At 33.4% G+C, this 25,061-nt stretch overlaps 1 protein-coding gene across 2 annotated transcripts in view; it reads left to right on the top strand.

The window, feature by feature from the left end:
• Positions 1–25,061, top strand: part of LOC136033225 (fibropellin-1-like) — a 176,045-nt gene that overhangs the window by 59,738 nt on the left and 91,246 nt on the right. For both annotated transcript variants that reach the window (XM_065713938.1, XM_065713937.1), the window contains exons 3-4: positions 14,650–14,836; positions 20,005–20,145. In XM_065713938.1, coding sequence (XP_065570010.1) covers positions 14,650–14,836; positions 20,005–20,145 — 328 coding nt within the window. The remainder of the gene's footprint in view (positions 1–14,649; positions 14,837–20,004; positions 20,146–25,061) is intronic.

Raw genomic sequence — 25,061 nt, 5'->3', positions numbered from 1 at the left:
TGCTAAAGTTATTTTTTCTGTTTTAAAAAGTAGAGTTGAGAGAAAGAGTCGAACTTTAGCGTACAGAGCGGGCGTTGAGGAGGGATCAGCCCCTTTCGTATACGGATTAATTTCTGTTCGTTTTAAGTATTAATGTCGTTCCTTACTTTCAGTTAAAAAAAAACTTTTTCTATTTTATTTTTAGACTAAAAAGAACTAATACTATGAAAAACTATGTGCAGCACTAAGGCACGTGGTGCCGCTAAGGTTGGGCTGCTCCTCCTCCAACCATATTTATTCAGAGCTTTACTCTTTACTTCCTCTTGTGAAATTCCAGTTTCCTTTAAATCCTTTTTATGGCCTCCTTTTAATTCATTATGACCTCCACTCACTTTATTCCTCTTACTTCATTCGGGGAAGAATTGATTTTGTTTGGGCCTAGAGGGATGACCAAAAAGTGCGTTTTTTTAGCAATCCATTATCTTGCATCCATTAAACGTGGCCTTGTAATCCTGAACTTTATTTTATAATAGCTCAAGCAAGTGGAATCGAACCATTCTTTTCATGCTGCTTATTATTTAGCTGATCTAATGATATAATCTGTGTCTAATCATTTGACTCTGATTAGACTAAAAGCACGTTAAAAATCTGTTTCTTGAAGAAGTTGTATTATTTATTAGTTCATAGGCTCTTGGAAATTAAACTTGGAAAAGTAAGTGTAGGCTTACTTGAGATTTTAGGTAGGTATGCGTTTATTTCATCAAATAAAAATTACTAAAATTGCGCTTACAATCAATAATATACTGCTCAATTTAGGGACCTAAAATGTCCCTGTTCAGCAGCAAAACTACAAAAAATAAATGATAACTATTCATTCAAAATCAAAGAAATACGCAAAAAAAAAAAAAAAAAAAAAAAAAAAAAAAAAAAAAAAAAAAAAAAAAAAAAAAAAAAAAAAAAAAAAAAGACGAAACACTATACAATCTCTAAACAGCCATCTCTTATCATAAAAAAAGAAAAAAAAGGAATAAAAATTTAACCAATATAATTTATATAATTTATTCAAAAAATAATTTTTTATTCTTACTTTCAATAACATAAGATTTTCAGAACACCTAACACTCTCTGGAATTGAGTTCCAATAACAACACCTAGATGTTTAATCATAAACCCAGATCGCGTTGTATGCCTGATTTCACTAGTCAGCTGATCAGAGCTCCTAGTAGAATAATCGTGATAATTTGAATTATATCGATAAAAACTTCTAAAATATTGAGGAGACAATCCATTTAAAACCTGGTATACAAAAATTAAAATCTGTTGAGATTTAATAAAATCAATATTCAAAATATCTAAATCTCTAAAACTATCTCTAGTACTACCACACGCAAGATACTCACCCAAACTTCTAATTGCCTTATTCCACATAATCTGGACCCTTTTTACATGACTAGAAAAATTGCTTGCATACAATGAACAACCATACACTAAATAAGGATGGACAATTGAATAATAAATTGCTTTCAGGACATGTAGAGGAAAAAATTATGAAATCTTCTTAAAATACCGACTCCGCGAGCCAATTTTGAAGATAAAACTGTGCAATGATGAATCCAACGAAAATTTACATCAAAATAAAATCCTAGATATCTACATTGAAAAACCTGACTAATGGAAACACCTTGTAAAAGAATACTATGACAGTTATTTACAACTTTACTAATACGACTAAATATCATATAATTAGTCTTCTCAGTATTCACTGCAAGAAAACTATGCTTTGTGAACGGAGATAAATTCTCCAAAGCTACATTAGTTATCTCTATAAGATCTTCGACAGATTCCCCAATCACTGTAAGCGCTGTGTCATCTGCGAATGATGTAACTACGGCACCAGGAATGTAAAAACGCATTGTATCCACGTATATAAGAAACAGTAAAGGTCCTAATACCGAACCTTGGGGCACTCCACAATTCCCATTGAAGGGTTTCCCTACCACATCATCTATCATAACTTTGATGGACCTACCATGCAAGTAAGACCTAAACCAATCCAAACACTTCTCACGGACTCCCAAACAAGCTAGCCTACTTAATAGAAGATTAAAATCAACGGTATCAAATGCTTTTTTAAAATGTATGAACACAGTAAGAGGGATAAGATTCCTTTCTAGGGCACTATTAACGCACTCCATTAGATGGTATGCCGCATGAACAGTTGAATGTTTAGTTCTGAAACCGAACTGTGACTCACTTAATATTCCGAGCTTGTCTAAATATTCATACAGCTGTCGATGTACTATTTTCTCGTATATCTTTGAGAATAGTGGTAACAAGCTTATAGGTCGATAGTTCGTCATATCTTGCTTATTGCCTGATTTGAACAGTGGTAGGACCTTTGCCTGCTTAAGCGCTTCAGGGAATTGGCCGACTTCAAGTGACAGGTTAACGAGGTAGAGAAGACATGGTAGTAGATACACTGAAACTACTTCGAATGCTTTCAGTTTCAAACCGTCAATACCAGCAGCATTTGACTTTAAATTCTTCACAATTTTTGTTAATTCTTCAATTGACGCTTTTTCAAATTGAAATTTATGATTCTCACCTCGATTATCTTCAAAGAGCGTGTCACTTTTCGCTGGGTCTCCGTGAGAAGTGTCTTCCCTGATTCTACTTCCAATACCAGAGAAGAATTCACCAAACTCGTCAGCAATCTGCTGCTTATCAGTCACTGTAACACCCTCGACAGCGATAGCATTTATGAGGCCATAATGTTTACCTGTGCCTTTAATCACGCCGTTAATGGTCTGCCAAGTGCCCCGCATATCACCTTTTTGTTCATTAAATTTTTCGATGTAATATTTTTTTTTTGAACGTCTTAACTTATTCACTAAATTTCGTTGACGAATATATTCATTTTTACTTTCTTTAGATGAGTCATTTAAACTTTTAAAGAAGCATCACTCGCAAGGCGTATATAAATTCGGCCTTGATCAGACCACACTTGTTTATTACCGTATTTTTCACGTGCTAGGTTCAGAATATCCCGTCTCTGCTTTGTTAAATTTTCTGATACAAATACACCAGTGCGCACTAGTTTCGACTTAAGCTTAAAAACTTTTTGGGCAATTTCTTTCGACCTGAATTTGACTAGGACCGGAGCTATGGCATCTTGACGAGTTGTAGAACTGTTTATTTTAAATATTCTCACTTCCACAATATCACCATCAGACACTTCAGATATTTCCATTTTATTGCGAATCACACCCCCGATTACAGACTTTAAGTCACTACTTGGAGGCTGTTTGATACCATTGAAAAGAAGACTATCTAGCCTTAAGTCCTGATCATACATATCTAATTTTTGCTCTGCATTCTTAACTCTCTCCTCAAGAAATATTATTTGATTTCTTAGGAATTTCAGCTCGTTACTGAGGGCTAAGAATTTCGGTTCAAACTCAACAATCAAAGCTGAATAAACTTCACTAACGATAGTTGAACTCTGAGCTTTTATGGCATGCAAAGTGTCACTGGATAGAGACTGCCTACCAGCAGCAGTGGCCACTAGTTTTTCATCCAGCTTTTCGTCTATTTTTTTTAGCAAGATTTTCCATCACACTTTGGATTTCCTGTTCTGTCGCGGAAATGCGAGTAATAATAGCCGACGATCCCGCTATAGTTTGTTGCCCAGGAATTGGAATTTGGGTTTTTAGCTTCTCTTTGCAAAGTTCTATATAAATGTTCGGTTGATGAATAAAATCATCAAATGCTCCCTTTACACCATTGCTAGTAGATTTCATAGCTTCAGCCTTATTTGCTTCAAACTGTATAAGCTGTGACTCGAGAACAAACTGGGTGTCACGGGACCCGTAGCAAAAAACCAGATACTTAAAGACTTTTGACTTTGAGTTCGCAGTCTTTTAACTTTTATTTTTACAAATGACTAAATAAAATAGTCAGCAACTTTCGCACAAAAACAAATAATGGCTTGTGGTCGTGCGAAAATCCACGTAACTGCTGGCTTATCAAATTAATTATTTAATTGAATGAAATCAAAATGATAATACACAAAATAATAATATATAGATATAAATAACAAAAAATGAAAATAACTCAAATTAAAAATAATAATGAATAATTGAAATATGAAATAATAAAAAATCTATTCTTCATCAATCATCAACACTCAAATTCCGCCACCATGCTCTCCCACTCCGACCTAGCCCACTCTCATGCCCACCCTTACCTCCCCAGGTAAGGACGGAATATTATTCGCATGCTTTTGCCTTTCCATAAGTTTTTCTTTCTTCCTTACTTTATCCCCCCCCCCATAAAAAAAGAAAAAATTGCGTGTACGTGCATGAGTGAGGGAATCTCAAATCAAATGTACTCCTTAATAAAAATTGCAAAAAAACCTCTGTTCTGTCTAAATCGTTGAACGCCAACATTTCGTCAAAGGACTCGAGTAATGCCGATCCAATTACGCATATTCATATCGCTGGAATGTTTTTCGCTAACTCCTACTATAAGCTAGGGCGTTTTACGATAGAACATTATCGTAAAACCCATAAATCTTTCAAAAGAGCAAGCAAATCGTTACCATAGAAAGAATTAGAAACAATACTTTTATTACATTTGTGGTTTGAAACAAATAGCAAGCAGGAATTAAAATGCAACGTCATAAGGAAAGATTTAAGGGAAATTGGAACTTCCTGGGAGGGTTTTTATAGGGAGGCTTTGGATTGATCCCATGAAGGAGGAGTGTTAGGTAGCTTGGTGCTGCAGTGAGTTGTTAGTATTAGTATATACTGGATTGGAGCCAGGTATATTAAGAACCGTGGCGGTGTGGTTTCAAGTTTCTTTCTTGGTTAGAACAAGGTTCAAGGCGCCATCAGTTGGATGCTGACATTTTTTTTTTAACAACCGAACTTTGAGTAAGAAGCGTAATGATGAGCAGCCCGTGATTACTTGTACTGGTAAGGACAATCGACACTGGCAGATCCAGGGAGGGGCCAGGGAAACCCCACCCCCAAGATTTTTCTGGTACCCTCTTTTTCTGTTTTTTTTTTCACTCTTCTTTTTTTTGAAATAAATTTGTCAATTATTGGCACCTTTGTCCCATTGCCCCCCTCACCCCAAGATTTTGCTTATCGACACCCTTGTCACGCTGGGCCTCCCCCAAGATTTTGCTCTAGACCCGCCTCTGACAATCAAGGTCATCAAGTAGGTTTTTTTTTTTTTTCTTTCATAGGCATGTATTTTGGGGGTGATACCTGACACGGGGATGCCATGGATATTCTGTGGTAGCCACAACACTGTGCTGGGTAGAGAATTTAAAGTGGCGAAACCCTATATAGGCCAGTGTATTTTCCTGATGAGTTCTTGTGTTGGGTTGTTGCCTCTGAATTATTTGTCTATATTATTTTTTCTATTGTTCGGTAAATGACGACTTATACTTATTGACGACATGACTGCCTGTCCATGGATTATTCTTTATGGTTGATTGTGTGTGGCTATGCTGTTTGACCTATGTGATTGTATGGATGAGTAGGGTTAAGGCCTCATTCAAGTGCTGGTCTATATTAATCACTAATTTAGGAAAACAGTCTTCCTTTTCTCCTTCTGTCTCTCTTCTTTTTTTTGTGTTTGTGCTGTTGCATTGGTGATTTCTCTTTTCATGATATATATATATATATATATATATATATATATATATATATATATATATATATATATATATATATATATATATATATATTTGACAATTATGTTCGTTAGTTGCTCTCCAGATTAGGTCCTTTATTATTTTTAAGCGTTTATTATGTTGCGATAACCTTTTGTACGTATACTTTTTTGTGTGTGTGTTTTGGTTGTTTTATGGAGGCGTTGTGTGTTTGTTTTAGCCGCAGAGGCTTCCTAGAGCTTAGTGGCTACCTTTCTTATAAATTTCATTCCATGTGTTTTTCCGAGTAAATTTATTCTGTCTGAAAGTAATAAAAAATAAGGAATAAAGAATTTCTTCCTATTGAATTAATCCCATTTCTCCAAAAAATGAAAAAATAAGGAAGAAAGGAAACTATTTCGAATATTTCGCCTAGCGGGTGAACTAGGAAAACAAAAATTGACAGCAAAAATTTAGTTTTATTATTTCAACCGTGCTGAAGGTTCAATGCAGGCGAAATATTTGTTATTGTCTTTTTCTTTTTTGTTCTTTTTCTTAGTTTTATCAAGTGTTTTTTTTCTTTTCTCTTTTCTTCTTACAGGCCTTAGGAAACGTATTCTGTTCCAATCTTCTCTTTTTCTCTTTTTCGTTTGCCTTACACCCATTTTTCTTTGTCCTGGTTGGTCAGCTAAGCTTTGCATCTTACATTCTTGCCTACACGCTTTTTGGGAGAAGTTGCCAATAAATTTCTTTCTCCATTTTGTTTCGCGGTTGATAAATTCAGCATTTCATAAATGGTTACAAAAATCTTATTATATAAGTGATATATTGGATCAATACAGGAATGTAGTTTTGATTCGAGAATGCTAAATTGTCATAATTGTAGTACTTTACGCTAATTTTTAACATGCAAGGAATTAATCCGGTCAAAATTTTTTATTTAATAGTTTTTTAAACTTTTGAGAGAATTTTCGGCATCTCGGATTGAACTTTATTTTTTATTGTTTAAGGCAATTTTCGATTGTAGGATAATTAAAACTTGAAAGCCTCATTACAACTTATCTAGCATGCATAGTTTTTACGCAATAGTTTTCAGACTTTTTGTTGACTTTTGGGCATTTCAGACGAAAATAATTCAAAAAATCATTACGTAAATAAAGAAAAAAAGAACAGAACGTATTTTGAAATGTAACGTAACTACGCTAAAAAAATATCCCAAGCAATTGAAATGTATTAGAAAAAAAAATACCAGACAGGCAAGTTTTGCAAAGAAAAACAAAAATGATTACGCTTAAATTATAGTCAAAGGAGAAATTATGATATTATCCGTAAGAAGTTTTGCCAGAAGTACTAGTTTGAAAGAGAGAGAGAGAGAGAGAGAGAGAGAGAGAGAGAGAGAGAGAGAGAGAGAGAGAGAGAGAGAGAGAGAGAGAGAGAGAGAGAGAGAGAGAGAGAGAGAGAGAGAGAGAAAGTGTTGTACCAAACTGCTCTAGCAAAGCAGCCAGCGCTGCATCATATTGGTCCTGTGGCATCAAATCTGCTGGCTGAGAAGACTTCTCCTCAGATTTTCGTGATTTTCCTACTTAACAGGAAATAGAGCCTTTTTGGGATCTCTGATTGTGTTATTGAGTTGTTTGTTTTTATGTTGAAAAAAATAAATGTATCTGTTACGTCCACCTACTCCACTGCTATGATAATCGGTTTCATAACAGTACTGGATCGAGGTGCACAAAACGTAAAATAGGCCTGGGTTAGAAAAAAAAACAAAAAAACTACCTGTTATAGGCTATATGCCCTACTGCAGAATTTATTACTGAAGCTGTAATAATTGAATTTGATCTTTTTCTGAGAAGAACTAAGGAACGGTGCTCTATTTATGAGTAGAAAATCTAAGGGCAAAACATCGTATGAATGCTTGATATCCAATATTGCTTATGTTTGTCTGTCTTATATTGGAGCCATTGTCTCCAGATGCAGTTCGATAACAGTAATAACATGAAATTGAGCTGAAAAAAAAAAAAAAAAAAACAAATTCGCAGGTGGTCCTTCACTTTAAAGTGCAAATAAATTCTTAGATAAAAGTCAATTGGATTTGAAAGGGCCTTTTCCGTAATTAGTCAGTAACCAATGAATTAATCACAAACTAAAAATTACCCTTTTTTGTTGCTGCAAGTGCCCTTTTTCAAGATTCTCTAACTATTGCTTAATCAAACAGTCCGTGGTAAAAGGATATTAATATACCCTCGCAGTCTCAGAAGTGCAAATAAATTCTTAGATAACAGTAAATTGGATTTGAAAGGGCCTTTTCCGTAATTAGTCAGTAATCAATGAATTAATCACAAACTAAAAATTACCCTTTTTTGTTGCTGCAAGTGCCCTTTTTCAAGATTCTCATACTATTGCTTAATCAAACAGTCCTTGGTAAAAGGATATTAATATGCCCTCGCAGTCTCAGAGATCATACAGGCGTGCGGTATACAATTCGTGCCTACACATATGCATGCAGTCTACGAGTGGCCACCAGGGTTGCCTCCACGGTCAGTTCCTAAAGTGCTGCAGTTGCCCAAATTTGCGTGCTACACAGTGATTTTCGGTGCTATAGTAAAAAAATTGACTGTAATAGTGCCAAAATAGCACTTTACTGCTATTTTAGTACTATTTTAGCCACCCTGAACACGTGCTACAGTGCTACCAATAATAAAATAGTGCTAAAATAGCACTTTCGTGCTACAGGTGGCAACCCTTTAAATGAACCATTATTATATAGACCACAATGAACCATTAATTATGTACTGACAGTCTATATAGTGAAACTGACGTTTAGTTAGTTTCACTATCCAAACTCTTTAGTTAGGAGTGAGATACATAAAGCCCCGAAAAAGTGTTTCATGTCAACGTTCTGAAATTTTGTATGAGAATTGTTCTATTTGAAGTTAATGAATATGCAAAGGATTAACCTCTAACCTCCCCGTGTTAGGAAGACTATATATATATATATATATATATATATATATATATATATATATATATATATATATAAATATATATATATATATACATATATATATACATAAATATATATATATATATATATATATATATATATATATATATATATATATATATATATATATATATATATATACTAGCTGTTGGGGTGGCGCTTCGCGCCACCCCAACACCTAGTTGGTGGGGGCGCTTCGCGCCCCCCCCCCCCCCCAAGCCCCCCCGCGCGCGTAAGTCGTTACGCGCCATATTAGTTACGCGCCATTGTAGTTGTGTCCCTATGTCCCACCTGTGAATATAGATAGATATATATATATATATATATATATATATATATATATATATATATATATATATATATATATATATATATATATATATATATATATATATGTGTATATATATATATATATATATATATATATATATATATATATATATATATATATATATATATATATATATATATATGTTTTTAACTACGTAAAACTTGCGAATATACAACATTCTTTGCTGTCCCATTGTCTGTGCATATAAATAGATTTTCAGGTTTACCGACTCTTGAACATGCAACATATAATGGTCCATGGGAAAACAATCCGTATTCAGATCTATACCTCATGATTCTAATGATTGCCCTTGAGCTTTGTTGATGGTGATTGCTAATCGACCATTCCCTGAGTCGCCATCGTCATTTATATATCCCCCTGTGCACCCCGGCGTCCCCTTTGTAGTTATGTCCCTGTGTCCCGGTCGTCATTTATATTCCCTGTGTCCCGGTGTTCCAGTCTGTGATTTCTCTTTGATTGTCCCGGGCGTCATTTATATTCCTTGTGTCCCGGTGTCCCGGTCTTTTTTTAGTTTTTTTAGTTTTTTTTTTACTTATGTCCTGGTCGTCATTTATACTCCCTGTGTCCCGGTCGTCATTTGTGTCTCGGTGCTTTGTTGATTGCTAATTTATATTATATTTATATTTATATTTTTTATATTTATTAATATTTTTTTAGTTTTCTTTTTCTCTTATTTTTCAGTTTTTTCCTTTTTTTTAGTTTTTTCTTTTTTAGTTTTTAGTTTTTTTTTTGTTTTTTACCTTTTTTTAGTTTTTTTATTTTTTTTAGTTTTTTAGCTTTTTTAGTTTTTTTATTAGTTTTTAGTTTTTTTTTAGTTTTTGCCTTTTTTTAGTTTTTTCAGTTTTTTTTTAGTTTTTAGTTTTTTACCTTTTTTTAGTTTTTTTTAGTTTTTTAGCTTTTTTAGTTTTTTTTCTTTTTAGTTTTTTTGTAGTTTTTACCTTTTTTAGTTTTTTTTCTTCTTTTGTATTAGTGTGAAATAATTCAGACGTCATATGCGGACAAACACGACGTCACTCGACAGACAGACAGACAGACATAACCCACAAACAACTTATTTTTATATATATTTATTCATATTTTTTTAGTTTTCTTTTTCTCTTTTATTTTTCAGTTTTTTCCTTTTTTTTAGTTTTTTTCTTTTTTAGTTTTTAGTTTTTTTTAGTTTTTTCTTTTTTAGTTTTTAGTTTTTTTTTGTTTTTTACCTTTTTTAGTTTTTTTAGTTTTTTTAGTTTTTTAGCTTTTTTAGTTTTTTTATTAGTTTTTATTTTTTTTGTAGTTTTTGCCTTTTTTTAGTTTTTTCAGTTTTTTTTTTTAGTTATTAGATTTTTACCTTTTTTTAGTTTTTTTTAGTTTTTTAGCTTTTTTAGTTTTTTTTTTGTAGTTTTTACCTTTTTTGGTTTTTTTCTTCTTTTGTATTAGTGTGAAATAATTCAGACGTCATATGCGGACAAACATGACGTCACCTGATCCACGATCCACAGATCCACAGACAACTTATTTTTATATATATACTAGCTGTTGGGGTGGCGCTTCGCGCCACCCCAACACCTAGTTGGTGGGGGCGCTTCGCGCCCCCCCCAAGCCCCCCCGCGCGCGTAAGTCGTTACGCGCCATAATAGTTACGCGCCATTGTAGTTGTGTCCCTATGTCCCACCTGTGAATATAGATAGATATATATATATGGTTTTAACTACGTAAAACTTGCGAATATACAACATTCTTTGCTGTCCCATTGTCTTTGCATATAAATAGATTGTCAGGTTTACCGACTCTTGAACATGCAACATATAATGGTCCATGGGAAAACAATCTGTATTCAGATCTATACCTCATGATTCTAATGATTGCCCTTGAGCTTTGTTGATGGTGATTGCTAATCGACCATTCCCTGTCCCGGTGTCCCGGTCGTCATTTACATCCCCCTGTTTCCCCCGGTGTCCCCGTTGTAGTTGTGTCCCTGTGTCCCGGTCGTCATTTATATTCCCTGTGTCCCGGGTCCCGGTCATCATTTGTATCCCGGTGTCCCGGTCTGTATATACATTCGTTTTTTAGTTTTGTTTTTCTCCTTTATTTTTTTCCTTTTTTTTTCTTTTTTAGCTTATTTAGATTTTTAGATTTTTTAGTTTTTTTTATTAGTTTTTAGTTTTTTTTTCTTTTTAGTTTTTTTGTCCCGGTCGTCATTTATATCCCCCTGTTTCCCCCGGTGTCCCCGTTGTAGTTGTGTCCCTGTGTCCCGGTCGTTATTTATATTCCCTGTGTCCCGGTCGTCATTTGTATCCCGGTGTACCGGTCTGTATATACATTCGTTTTTTAGTTTTGTTTTTCTCCTTTATTTTTTTCCTTTTTTTTTCTTTTTTAGTTTATTTAGATTTTTAGATTTTTTAGTTTTTTTATTAGTTTTTAGTTTTTTTTTCTTTTTAGTTTTTTTGTAGTTTTTACCTTCTTTTTAGTTTTGTTAATTTTTTTTTTTACTTGTGTCCTGGTCGTCATTTATACTCCCTGTGTCCCGGTGCTTTGTTGATTGCTAATCGAACATTCCTTTTGTCCTGGTCGCTTTCTCTTTGAGTGTCGTCATTTATTTTTTTCTTTTTTAGTTCTTTTAGTTTTTACCTTATTTAGTTTTTTTTTAGTTTTTAGTTTTTTTAGTTTTTTACCTTTTTTTAGTTTTTTTAGTTTTTTTAGTTTTTTAGCTTTTTTATTTTTTTTATTAGTTTTTAGTTTTTTTGTAGTTTTTGCCTTTTTTTTAGTTTTTTTAGTTTTTTAGCTTTTTTATTAGTTTTTAGTTTTTTTTGTAGTTTTTGCCTTTTTTTAGTTTTTTTAGTTTTTTAGCTTTTTTATTTTTTTTATTAGTTTTTAGTTTTTTTTGTAGTTTTTGCCTTTTTTTAGTTTTTTCAGTTTTGACGTCACCTGATCCAGTTTTTTCAGGTGACGTCACCTGATCCACGATCCACAGTCCTGGTCGCTTTCTCTTTGAGTGTCGTCATTTATTTTTTTCTTTTTTAGTTCTTTTAGTTTTTACCTTATTTAGTTTTTTTTTAGTTTTTAGTTTTTTTAGTTTTTTACCTTTTTTTAGTTTTTTTAGTTTTTTTAGTTTTTTAGCTTTTTTATTTTTTTTATTAGTTTTTAGTTTTTTTGTAGTTTTTGCCTTTTTTTAGTTTTTTTAGTTTTTTAGCTTTTTTATTAGTTTTTAGTTTTTTTTGTAGTTTTTGCCTTTTTTTAGTTTTTTTAGTTTTTTAGCTTTTTTATTTTTTTTATTAGTTTTTAGTTTTTTTTGTAGTTTTTGCCTTTTTTTAGTTTTTTCAGTTTTGACGTCACCTGATCCAGTTTTTTCAGGTGACGTCACCTGATCCACGATCCACAGATCCACAGACAACTTATTTTTATATATATAGATAGTTTTTTTTTTTTTTACTTATGTCCTGGTCGTCATTTATACTCCCTGTGTCCCGGTGCTTTGTTGATTGCTAATCGAACATTCCTTTTGTCCTGGTCGCTTTCTCTTTGAGTGTCGTCATTTATTAGTTTTTTCCTTTTTTTTTTAGTTTTTTATTGGTTTTTACCTTTATTTTAGCTTATTTTTCAGTTTTTTCCTTTTTTTTATTTTTTTTTTATTTTTTAGTTTTTTTAGTTTTTTACCTTTTTTTAGTTTTTTTAGTTTTTTTAGTTTTTTAGCTTTTTTACTTTTTTTATTAGTTTTTAGTTTTTTTTTGTAGTTTTTGCCTTTTTTTAGTTTTTTCAGTTTTTTTTTTAGTTTTTTATTGGTTTTTACCTTTATAGTTTTTTTAGTTTTTTAGCTTTTTTATTTTTTTTATTAGTTTTTAGTTTTTTTTGTAGTTTTTGCCTCTTTTTAGTTTTTTCAGTTTTGACGTCACCTAATCCAGTTTTTTCAGGTGACGTCACCTGACACATCCATCCATCCACAGACAACTTATTTTTATATATATAGATATATATATATATATATATATATATATATATATATATATATATATATATATATATATATATATATAGTCTTCCTAACACGGGGGGGGCAGAGGTTAATCCTTTGCATATTCATTCACTATATATATATCCTCCTATTGGAAGGTCGTTCCAAGTAAAACGTCGTTTTGACGCCTCTGCGTCAGCAATGGTTCTGGAGGTCCTTATGTCTTTTATTATCCCTATTGTGGAGACGATAGCTCATTCTCCTAATTGTAGCTCATCCTTCTAATAAAAAAATAATAGCTCTCTCACCTAATTATACCTTATTCTCCTAATAAAAAACTAATAGCTCATTCTCCTAATTATAGTTCATTCTCCTAGTAAAAAACTAATAGCTCATACTCCTAATTATAGACAAAACAAAATAATAGCTCACTCTCCTAATTATAGCTCATTCTCCTAATAAAAAATTAATAGCTCGTTCTCCTAATTGTAGCTCATTCTCCTAATAAAAAGATTCGAAAATCAAATGAATAGCTCACTCTCGAAAATCGAATGCACTAAATGAGCTCTTCATATTGAAGCGGGGTTCTGCAAAAGTTAAAGATCGATATGAAGAATGGGGTGTGAGAGGTCAGTAACCCTCTTTAAATTTTGAGTAACCCTGACTATGGTATTCAAAACGAGCATAAATTAAATAACCTTTTTGAAACAAGTTTAGACATAATGTTTTAAGAACAAATGTTAAAACATAAGACCCATAGCAATTGTATAAATTGCATTTTCACAAGGCCTCAAGGATTGAAGAGCTTATTGATGCGTCTCTGTTTTAAGCCTTAAAGTGCCTATTTTAATTTTTTAGAAGGGAATTGGTAAATGAAAACCTATACCTACCCAGTAGCTACAGCACTCATAAATGCTTTCACTAAAGTACTACAAAACTTTAGCCTAGTGGGGGGGGGGGTCTGAAGAGTGGGGAGCTTCCTACATAAATGGAATAACTTTAGTTTGTTTTAAAGTTTAATGCCCCCCTTTATTTCCATCTGAAAAGACTTGTTTCTTTTTATTCAACCAAAGATGTCCATGCTACACTGCACTGTAATAGATTTTCATAAAAGTTGTTCTGCTGTTAAGAAGTATAGTCGGGACTTAATAGGTAGGACTTAGCAGGTCTAATCCCTCCTAGAATAGGGGCTGAACAATGGAAAAGCTATTCCAAAAATAACGAAACAGTGCCCACCTTTTTGTTTTGAAAGTTTTTGGAAGTGGTCTACATTCAGGTATATCCTTAGTTACTTTCAGACAAGGTAGGCACGAGCTTAGTAAATCTGGTATTACTATTGTAGCGAACTAACAATTCCTTTATGATCTTTATTATGACCAGCGAGGAAGTCATGTTTTGGATTCATAAGGAGGGTAGTAGAATACTTAATGTTATCCAATCAATACGTAATTTAACCAGCATTTAACTGAAAACTAACTTTACGAATGATTTGATCAAAATTTTTGTGTGGTACTTCTTTTGCACCATGATACATTTGTTTTCCATCTCGAGTGTAACGGAATTTGTATGTTTATATTTGAACAATATATGTTTATATTTTTTATTTATGATGTATATTTTATTTATTTATATTTGTTTATTATATATTTCTTATATAATTTATTAATGTATTTTATTAAATTTATATTTTTTGTATCTTAATAGTTTGCGTTTTATTCCAGGCATTCAAGTCCAAAGATCTGTTGGAGACCCTGTCGTTCATGCTGGGGCTATGCCTGGAACTCCGATCGTTCGTCTGAGTGGAATTGACCGAAAGAAAAATAAGACTGTTGCCTTTCGTCTGCACAAAGGGCAGGACTTTCAATTTTTTGATATCGATGGAAAAACCGGACATGTTTTTACTAAGCTGTAAGCCCTGCCGAGTATTAAAGTTAGAAATATAAAACTTCTGCTCTTGATTCAGTTTTACTGATCATGTAACCGAATTCTGAAAAAAAAAGTTCAAAAACAACATATACATCAAAATAATCCATATCTGTATGTAATTAAAAAAACAAGTTTTTTTCATCTGAAAGTAAGGACCAACATTAAAACATAAAACCAACAGAAAGTATTTCATATATTAGGGGGACTGTCCCTTCCCCATCCCTTGCTCTTTACGCTAAAGTCTTGATGCCCTATAAAAATAGTTCTCATTCAAGTTCAAATTGTATTTCAGAAGTCGTTTTTAAGGAATTGGGACGAAAATTCAAACTTTAACGTAAAGATGAGAGGGACACCTCCCTCATACACAGAATAATTCCTGTTCGTTTTAAGTTTTTATGTTGATCCTTCCTTTCTGTTGAAAAAACTTGTTTGTTTTCAAATTCAATTTCTAACAGATTTTCAAGGCATGCCAGCAACTCTACCCCTCCCCTGTGTATAATTCTACCAGAAATTTTCTTTCGCAAGGAGATTTAACATCGTGAAACCCCTCCCCCCACAGAAAACTTGTATAACAAATGTTATATGTAAACAATTTGTAGACTGCATAACTTAGACCCTTTTCCCTATGGAACCAGGAGGAGGGGTCATTCCAACCCCAAGGGCATAGTCATTAGATCTTTCAACTATGCTGAACCAAATGGGTATCTCAAAATTTCGATCGGATGTCTTTTGGGAAAAAGCGGCTTGGGAGCTGGAGCTGAAGCTTTGGAGCTGGGGCAACTTTTGAAGAAAATTTAGAAGATTTATTTTATTTATGGAGGGAGGAGATAAAGTCTAAAATCTCAAAAAACTAGCCAAATCAAATAACGGAAGAGCAAAGGCCACGATAAATGCTGCTTTTCACCATATTTTGTCCACACATCTACAGTTGTGACTCAAACAGGACCAAATTGCCAACAAACAATGGTATATACTGGAATGGTATATGGCTTATACAGTCGGCTTATCACTGTGGCACTAAACCTATGTTGTAATTTAAGTAAAATTAAACAAAACTGAGAATTAATTTGTTTCAAAATAATGGAAAAATATAATCATGTCCTGTATAACAGGGGCATAATTTTCTACGGGGCAGTTGGGACAGCCCCCCCCCTCAGACCCCAGTCTTCCCCAGCTGAAATTCAATTTCTCCAACCTTTTTGCAAAACTAAGATAAGCCTGCACAATTTAAGCATCCAAAGAAACGGATCAGTTTTCTTCAGAATATATTTAATTTTTTGAGATCTTACTACATGGCTCATTTTCAGTTTTCACTGTCATTTTCACTTGATTTAGGAAAATTGACTCCAACTTAGCCCCCCCCTCCTAGGATTTTGACGAAATCACGCCACTGTTATCCAAGTTAGAATTTGGAGGCAAAATGTAAAATAATGTATTTTGAACGTAAAAAGAACGTAATTTGAAAGCAGAATCACTAGAAATATAGAAATTTAAACTGTCGAACATATCTTATTTTAGTAATGCAGCTTTGCGAGTTGATAGATGAGGAGCAGTGGCCATACTTTATTATGAAAATACTTAAAGATAACGATAAAAATTAAATTTATGACATAATTAGTTCCAGCTGCCACAGGGCCTGGAATTATATGGAGATTATTCTCCAAATATCTCCAAATAATCAAATAAGATTAAGAAGAACATACGTATTTATACACATTTACTGATTGAAAATGCAAATGCAAAAATATTCATCTGTAGGTGCAAAGAACGGGAGAATGAGAGGGGTGACAGTCTCAATTATTTAAATTAATACAATCTTATTAGCATAGATTTCTTCGAAGACCACACTTCCTTTCCATGAAGAAAATGTAACAGTTCAAAATACAGATGAAACCTTTTAATCGACAGTGAAACAAATATAAAATTTAACTGAATATTTCGGACACGTATACAGTGTCCATCTTTAGCTGTAAAAACTTTACTGCTGAAGATGTACACTGTATATGTGTCCAAAATATTCAGTTAAAATTTTATATTTATTTCACTGTCGATTAAAAGTTTCATCTTTATTTTGAACTGTTATATTTTCTTATTAGCATAAAAACTAAAAAGCATAAAAATTTAGACAGATTAAAAACACAAAAAAAAGATCTGTTTATTAGATGATTCAAGGTAAAATAAATTTTCAATAATAATTATCACAGATATTAAGCTCAAATCAAAATTTCCCTTTTCAAAGAATAGGTTCATATGGGGTAATATTTAAGCGTATATCAAGAAATGTAACACGAATTTTTTTTTTTGGTTTCACGGTTAAATGATTAAAATTATAATTCGATGAAAAATGTAGGCTATCAAAAAAATAAGTTAACCACTTGTGCGATGGTTTGAGGGTATGCAATTCCTCCCCGCCCTTTACCGTTTTTGCTTCTGAAAAAGATTTTTTCTCCAAAAAGATTAAATCGGAAACTCTTTCTGATGTTCCATGGTCCATGAAGGATATCGTTTTTACCAGGCGTATAACTTCATTTTCCGTGACCGGTGGTCGCTGTATGAAGTGGTTTGAGCAAAGCCACTTCCATCTTATAGGTAATGTTCATTGAAATTCCAGATGAAGAAAAGAAGATAAATAGCCGCAAAACTAAAATCCTTTTCCGTGTTTGTATCTTATCGTCTTAAAACTAAATTAACATAAACATTTTGAGCCCCAATTTTGTCCTTGTGAGGAAAGGGTTTCAAACATTTGAGCCCCAATATTTCTACTATTTCTACTATTTCTATTATTTCTAATATTTCTACTATTTCTATTATTTCTAATATTTCTACTATTTCTACTGAAAATTTTCGATGCGGGAAAGAAATACGTAAGTCATAGAAATAATGGTAATTAGAGAATGACACAAATATTCTATTTATTTTATTTTTTCGTGAAAATCATTTTTGTGATAAATCATGCTAATTTTAAACGCGCATTATTGCTTTGCTGAAGTTAACGCTAATTTTTTGGAAGTAAATGCCAATTTACAATTACTTTATTGGTTGTTGCTTTATTTTTTATTATTTGCATATTTACTCTCTTTTGTCATTTTTTCGTTTATTGTCACTTCTTATATTGCCAGTTGTTTTTAACTTGTAGCTTGATGCAGTTTAAGGTATAGCTGTTTATTTTGTCTTGGTTATTAGGTTGTTTACATTTGGTTATTCTATATTTGGTTTATTTTGGTTATGAAGTTTTTCATTTTTTATTATTTTTCTTTTATTCTTACTGTTCTGTTGCCCGCATTATGCTTATAAGTCACGTTCTGATTTTCTTGTGCTTATGGAATATGTTTCATCTTTTATAAAGAATTTCAAATTAGGAAAAAAATTTCATTTGAATATAGTTAGAAATAATGGTAAATTGCGTGAATATTTGATTTTTTTTTAATTTTCAGTTCAAGAATGTTGACTCTTTGATGAGTCATTCTAAACTTTTAAATGTATTTTGTTCCTTTTTGCTAATGTTAACGCTAATTTATTGAAAATAAATAAGAGGTTTGTTTTTTCTTTTTCTTCATCATCTTTTTCTGTTGCATCTTCTTCTTCTACATCTTCTTTCTTCATTTCTTTTTATTATTATTTGTTGCGTTACATGGTAGACATTTTTGTTATGATTCTAGTTGTGAGGAATATTAGTAGCTAGTAAGAAGTCGATCGCTACCCTGCTTAACTCCTGGTTTAATACGAAACCAGATACTAACCTCATTTTCTACCTCAACCGCAGCAATGTTATTCTCGAACATAGCTGTAATCACTTTAATGCATTTATCTGACACCTTCACTAAAACTCTTCTAATACAAATATATTAAATACATATTATTTTCTTGCGGATGTTAACTCTAAATTGTCTAATTTGACTTGATTGGTTGCTTCTTTTATTGTCCTTCACTAAACAATCCTGCAAATTCACCTGACGCTGGTCAGACGGGACCATTGGTCCCGGTCAGACGGGACCAGTGGTCAGACGCTGGTCCTGACGGGATGGTTTTTTTTTAGCTCAAAATACAACAATGTTCCAGAGGCTCTATATCAACTTACTTAACTGAAGTCCCGCCCATCTTTGAAGGTCGTCTTGGCGTCTCATTCTTCGCAATGGATTTGACTTCTGTTTGCCTTCGCGGTCTTCTTCTATTCGAAGATAGTCCAAGACGAGGTGCGGTGCGAAGTTATGCTTTCAACTCTTTGAAGAACGACCATAGAGGGTGAGAACCGTAAGTTTGGCCTTTAAAGATGATTGTAGGGAGACATGACTGATTCATGAATTTGCGGGAGCTGGATCTTGGATTCTTTGTTGGATTTTAAGGCGGTCAGAAGTCCAACATTTGAGATTGTATCAAGGTTCGTGATTCTGGCAATATAGTGGAGATATTTAGTTTCAAATGCTTTTAGTCGACACTGATTATCAATCCTCAGTGTTCAAGTTTCACAAGGGTAGGTTGCGACGGGGTTGATAAAGGTATAGAAAAGTTGTTTCTCAAGTTGTAGGAACAGATTGTTGCGACGCCAAAAGGGCATAAGAGCTTTGAAGTGAGAATCCGCAAAGACCAACCCCTTTTTTCTACCTTTTGAGTGGTTGCTTTGCTGCTGGTGTTCAGATTACCAAGATAGGGTAAGGGGTCCAGGCCCAGAATACTCTCTAATAATTTTCAGGAAAGGGTTAATTGTATCCTGCAGCTTTCGTGAGAAACTCATAGTCTTTGTTTTTAGGGCATTGACTATTCCAGAACTATACTAGACTATTCCATGACTATCCCAGAACTATTCGAGGACATCGTTGACTACGGCTTGTAGATCATCAGGCGTTTCAGCCATTAAATCGGAATTGTCAGCGCTGACTAGTTTTTCTGACAGATACCCCCTCCCCTTAAATATGTGTGCTGTAAATTGTTTCTACCAGGGAGGTGACTGCTCATAGGCTCTATACAAAGTTTTAATTTACCTTGTTATTAAAACTTTCTTTTTGTGTTCTTTTTTTATCAAAGTTTTTCCATTTTCCAGTTGTCCATTTTCGAGGACGGAACTATAGATAAAAGTGTATATTAGTAGGAATAATAGTAAGCTACTGTTAGCGATTAACGGTACAATTAAATTAAAATCAGTTACTTTTTAGACCCATTCAGAAGAACGTTGGAGAGTCATATAGCTTAATTGCAGCCGCATTCGTAGAAGGAGAAAGCATGTTTGAACGATTTGACGTAAAAGTAATACCCCTCAATGAGTTTCCCCCGGAATTCACCAAGGATCGCTATATGTAAGTATATATTATATAAATAGCCTTTTAGGCTCGCTGATTTTACGCCCAAGAAAGTTCAGCAAGCGTCTCTGTTGAAGGGTCGTGTCCGGAGGCTCCGGAAACTTAGAATAATGTCTTGATGAATATGTAAAAAGTATGCGACTGTTTTTAACCGTTAACAGATGTTAGTCAATAGACACTGAAACTTTAAAGTAACTGACTTTTGGAAAATTATACATAATAAATCCTAGTTAATATCCCCAAACGTTTTTAAAATGACCTTTGCTTCATGATTGTATGATCATAGATGTCTGTAAACTAAGACTCTTAAAAGTGTACTCTTAAAAAGGCTGGGAATATTTTGTTTACATGTTTTCCAGAGGGGTTGTCTAAGGACAGCTTTAGGTACTAGTTTGACTGATCATGTAGTTTAGTATGATCATGTAGCAAGGCTCTGAAAAGTGGACTCTTTAAAAGGCTGGGAAGATTTTGTTAAATGTTTTCCAGAGGAATTGTCTGTGAATAGTTTTGTGTACTAGTTTGACTGATTATATAGTAAACAGTAAGCTGCGCAAAAAATGCAAGCTGCACAAAAATTCAGCTCATTGCATAAAAACAGTAAGCTGCCACAAAAGACTTGTTAGATGTTTTCCAGAGGAATCGTCTAAGGATGGCTTTAAGGTACTCGTTTGACAGACTATATAGTAAGCAGCAAGCTGCACAAAAAATAAAAGCTGCCCAAAAATTCAGTTTACTGCACAAAATCAGTAAGCCGCGCCAAATCATTGTTAAATGTTTTCCAGAGGCATTGTCTACGAATAGTTTTAAGTACTATTTTGACTGATCACATAGTAAACAATAAGCTGCACGAAAAATATAAGCTGCACAAAAAACAACTCACTATACAAAAACAGTAAGCTGAACAAAAGATGTGTGTTGATGTTTTCAAGAGGAATTGTCTAAGGGTGGTTTTAAGTACTCGTTTGACTTATAGCATTGTAAACAGTTGGCTGCACAAAAATATAAGCTGTACAAAAATTCATTCTACTGCACAAAAACAGTAAGCTGTACCAAACATTTGTTAAATGTTTTTCAGATTCATTTTCTAAGAATGGTTTTAAGGTACTCCTTTGATTGACCTAATTGTAAACAGCAAGCTGCACAAAAATTATAAGCTGCCCAAAAACTCAGCCTACTGCACAAAAACAGTAAGCCGCGCCAAAGATTTGTGAAACGTTTTCCAGAGACATTGTCTAAGAATAGTTTTAGATACTATTTTGACTGATCACATAGTAAACAGTAAGCTGCACGAAAAATATAAGCTGCACGAAAAAAATCTCACTGCTCAAAACAGTAAGCTGCACAAAAGATTTGTCAGATGTTTTACAGAGGAATTGTCCAAGTATGGTTTTAAGGTACTCGTTTGACTGATCAAACAGTAAACAGTAAGCTGCACAAAAAATATAAACTGCACACAAATTCAGCTTACTGCACAAAAACAGTAAGCCGCGACCAAAGGTTTTTTAATGTTTTCCAGAGGTATAGTCTAAGAATAGTTTTAGGTACTATTTTGACTGACGGCATGGTGAACAGCAAGCTGTAAAGACAATATAAGCTGCACAAAAATTCAGCTTACTGCACAAAAACAGTAAGCCGCGCCAAAGATTCGTTAGATGTTTTCCAGAGTAATTGTCTAAGGGTGGTTTTAAGGTACTCGTTTGACTGATCGCATAGTCAACAGTAAACTGCAAAAAAATAAGCTGTAAAAAAATTCAGCTTACTGCACAAAAACAGTAAGCCGTACCAAAGATTTGTTAAATGTTTTCCAGAGGAATTGTCGAAGGACAGTTTTAGATACTCAGTTGACTGACCGTATAGCAAACATTAAGGTGCACAAAATGTAATCTGAAAAAATTCAGCCTCCTGCACAAAAACAGCAAGCTGCACAAAAGATTTGTTAAATTTTTTTCCAGAGTAACTGTTCAAGGATAGTTTTAGATACTCGTTTGACTGACCGCATAGTAAACAGTAAGCTACACAAAAACTGTAAGCTGCACAAAATTTTTTTAAATTTTTTTTAGATGAACAGTTTAAGGATAGTTTTGGATACTTGTTTGGCTTAGTTTATAGTAAAAATGAGCTGCAAAAGAATTCAACTTACTGCACAAAAAAATAAGGTACAGAAAGATTTTCTAAATGTTTCTAAATGTTGTCTAAATTATAAGGATAATTTTGGACACTCTTTTGACTGACCCTATAATAAACATTAAGCTGCACAAAAACTGTAAACTTCACAAAAAATATTCTTACTGCAAAAAACAGCAAGCTGCGCAAAAGATTTAAAATATTTTCTAGAGGAATTGTCTAAAGACAATTTTGGGTACTCGTTTGACTCTATAGTAAACATTAAGCTGAACAAGCTGCACAATTTTTTTTTAAATGTTTGCCAGAGGAATTGTTTAGGGATATTTTAAGTATTCGTTTGACAAACCGTATATAAACCAAAGCTCTAAGAAAGGTAATGTTCAATTATAATTTCTCGGGCTATAGTGGAAGAACGGCCAAGATGGCTAGGCTCCGTTTTATGGATGAAAGATGAAATATTTCCAAAGCTTGTTTTGTTTAGTCATCCTTCCGAAGGCAAACGAAAAGCTGATATTCCTGAACGTGATGCGAAGAGGCCATAGGAAAGAATTTAAAGAAAATTAGAACTTTGGGAGGTGGGGAAAGAGTAAAGACATAGAGAGATTGGAGTGGAGGAGCAGTGTGCGTGGCTGTGTTGACCTCAGGGGCATGGTGCTGCTGCGAGTTGTTTGCAGTAATAGTATTATCTTCATACCCCCCCCCCCAAAAAAAAAAAAAAATTATACAGCTGGTAATAATTTTTTCGCCACTTCCTGCAGAGAAGACTAATGTCACAACGTTTCAAACAGTTCGTGGTAACGAACTGTAGTAAGGAGCGACCCGGCTCAATAGTAAACGAAACTCTAAAAAACGGAATTTTAATACCAATAGATATATCAAAAAAATTGGATTTTTATTCTGATTTTAAATATATAAGTTTCATCAAATTTAGTCTTGCTCATCAAAAGCTACGAGCCTGAGAAAATTTGCCTTGTTTTGGAAAACAGGGGGAAACACCCCCTAAAAGTCATACGATCTTAACGAAAATCCCACCATCTTATTCAGCGTATCAGAAAACCCTACTGTAGAAGTTTCAAGCTCTTATCTACAAAAATTTGGGACTTAGTATTTTTTGCCAGAAGACCGATCACGGGTGCGTGTTTATTTGTTTGTTTTTTTTTTTTTTGTTTGTTTGTTTTTTTCCCCCAGGGTTATAATATCGACCAAAAGGTCCTAGAATGTCGCAAGAGGGCTCATTCTAACGGAAATTAAAAGTTCTAGTGCCCTTTTTAAATGACAAAAAAATTGGAGGGCACCTAGGCCCCCTCCCACGCTCATTTTTTCCCAAAGTCAACGGATCAAAATTTTGCAATAGCCATTTTGTCCAGAGTAGTCGAAAAACATAATAACTATGTCTTTGGGGCTGACTTACCAAACTTTGACCAGCGTTTACATACAGTAATGATTATTTGGAAGTGTACAGACCTTTTCAGGATGATTTTTTGGTTGGGGGGAGGAGGGTTGAGGGGAGGGTGCTACGTGGGAGGATCTTCCCTTGGAGGAATTTGCCATGGGAGAAAAGAAATTCCATGAAGAGGGCGCAGGATTTTCTAGCATTATTATTAAAATCAATGAAAAAATAAATATGATAAAGTTTTTTCAACTGAAAGTAAGGACCAGCATTAAAACTTAAAACGAACGGAGATTATTACGCATATGGGGGGTCCATCTCTTCCTAAATAGCTTGCTCTTTACGCTAAAGTATTTTTAGTAATTTCAACTATTTATTCTACAGCCTTTGTGATTCAGGGGTCAATCTTAAAGAATTGGGACAAAATTAAAGCTTTAGTGTAAAGAGTGAGGTATTAACGAGGGGGGAAAACCCCCTCATATACATAATAAAAATATACGAATATAGAAGTTTGTTACGCAAGTTAATTTTTAAGTTATGTATATTTTTCACTAATAAAAACGTTCGTTAAAAATTCAAAATTCTAGTTGCCTTTTTAAGTAACCGAAAAATTGGAGGGCAACTAGGCCTCCTCTCCCGCCCTTTTTCTCAAATCGTCTGATCAAAACTAAGAGAAAGCCATTTAGCAAAAAAAATAATTTATACGTAAATTTCGTTTTAATTATTCATTTGCGGAGAGCCAAAATAAAAACATGCATTAATTCAAAAAAGTTTAGAAATTAAATTAAAAAAAAGCAAGTTTTTTAACTGAAAGTAAGGAGCGACATTAAAACTTAAAACGAACAGAAATTATTCCTTGTATGAAAGGGGCTGTTCCTCCCTCAACGTACCGCTCTTTACGCTAAAGTTATTTACTGTTTAATAAAGTAGAATTGGGAGAAAGTTTAAAACTTTAGCGTAAAAATCCTAAATTGCTAGTGTTACACTATCCCTGGTTCTTCCATTCTTTCTTTTTTATTATTATTTCTTTTTAATTTCAAAACGTCGGAAAATTTCTAAGGGAGAAAATCCCAGCTTTTTGGGAAAATCCCAAATCGCTTGTGTTACACTTTCTCTGGTTTTTCTTTCTTTCTTAAAATAAAATATGGATTTTGTTGACTTGCATAATGTAGAAGAATCCCACTAGGAGAAATTCCTAACTTTTCAGGAAAATCCCAAATTACTAGTGTTACACTCTCCAGGGTTCATTCTTTCATTCTTAAAAAAAGTTGTTTTGTTGAATCGCGTGATGTACAAAAATCCCAGTTGGGGAAATCCCCAACTTATCAGGAAAATCCTAAACTGCTAGTGTTACCTTATCCCTGGTTCTTTCTTTCTTGCTTACTTTTTTTCATGTTTT

The sequence above is a fragment of the Artemia franciscana genome, chromosome 11 (genome assembly GCF_032884065.1).
Source record: "Artemia franciscana chromosome 11, ASM3288406v1, whole genome shotgun sequence".
In the NCBI taxonomy this organism is placed as follows: Eukaryota; Metazoa; Arthropoda; class Branchiopoda; order Anostraca; family Artemiidae; genus Artemia; species Artemia franciscana.
The sequence above is the reverse complement of the archived record's forward strand: the minus strand, read 5'-3'. Positions and strand labels throughout refer to the sequence as shown.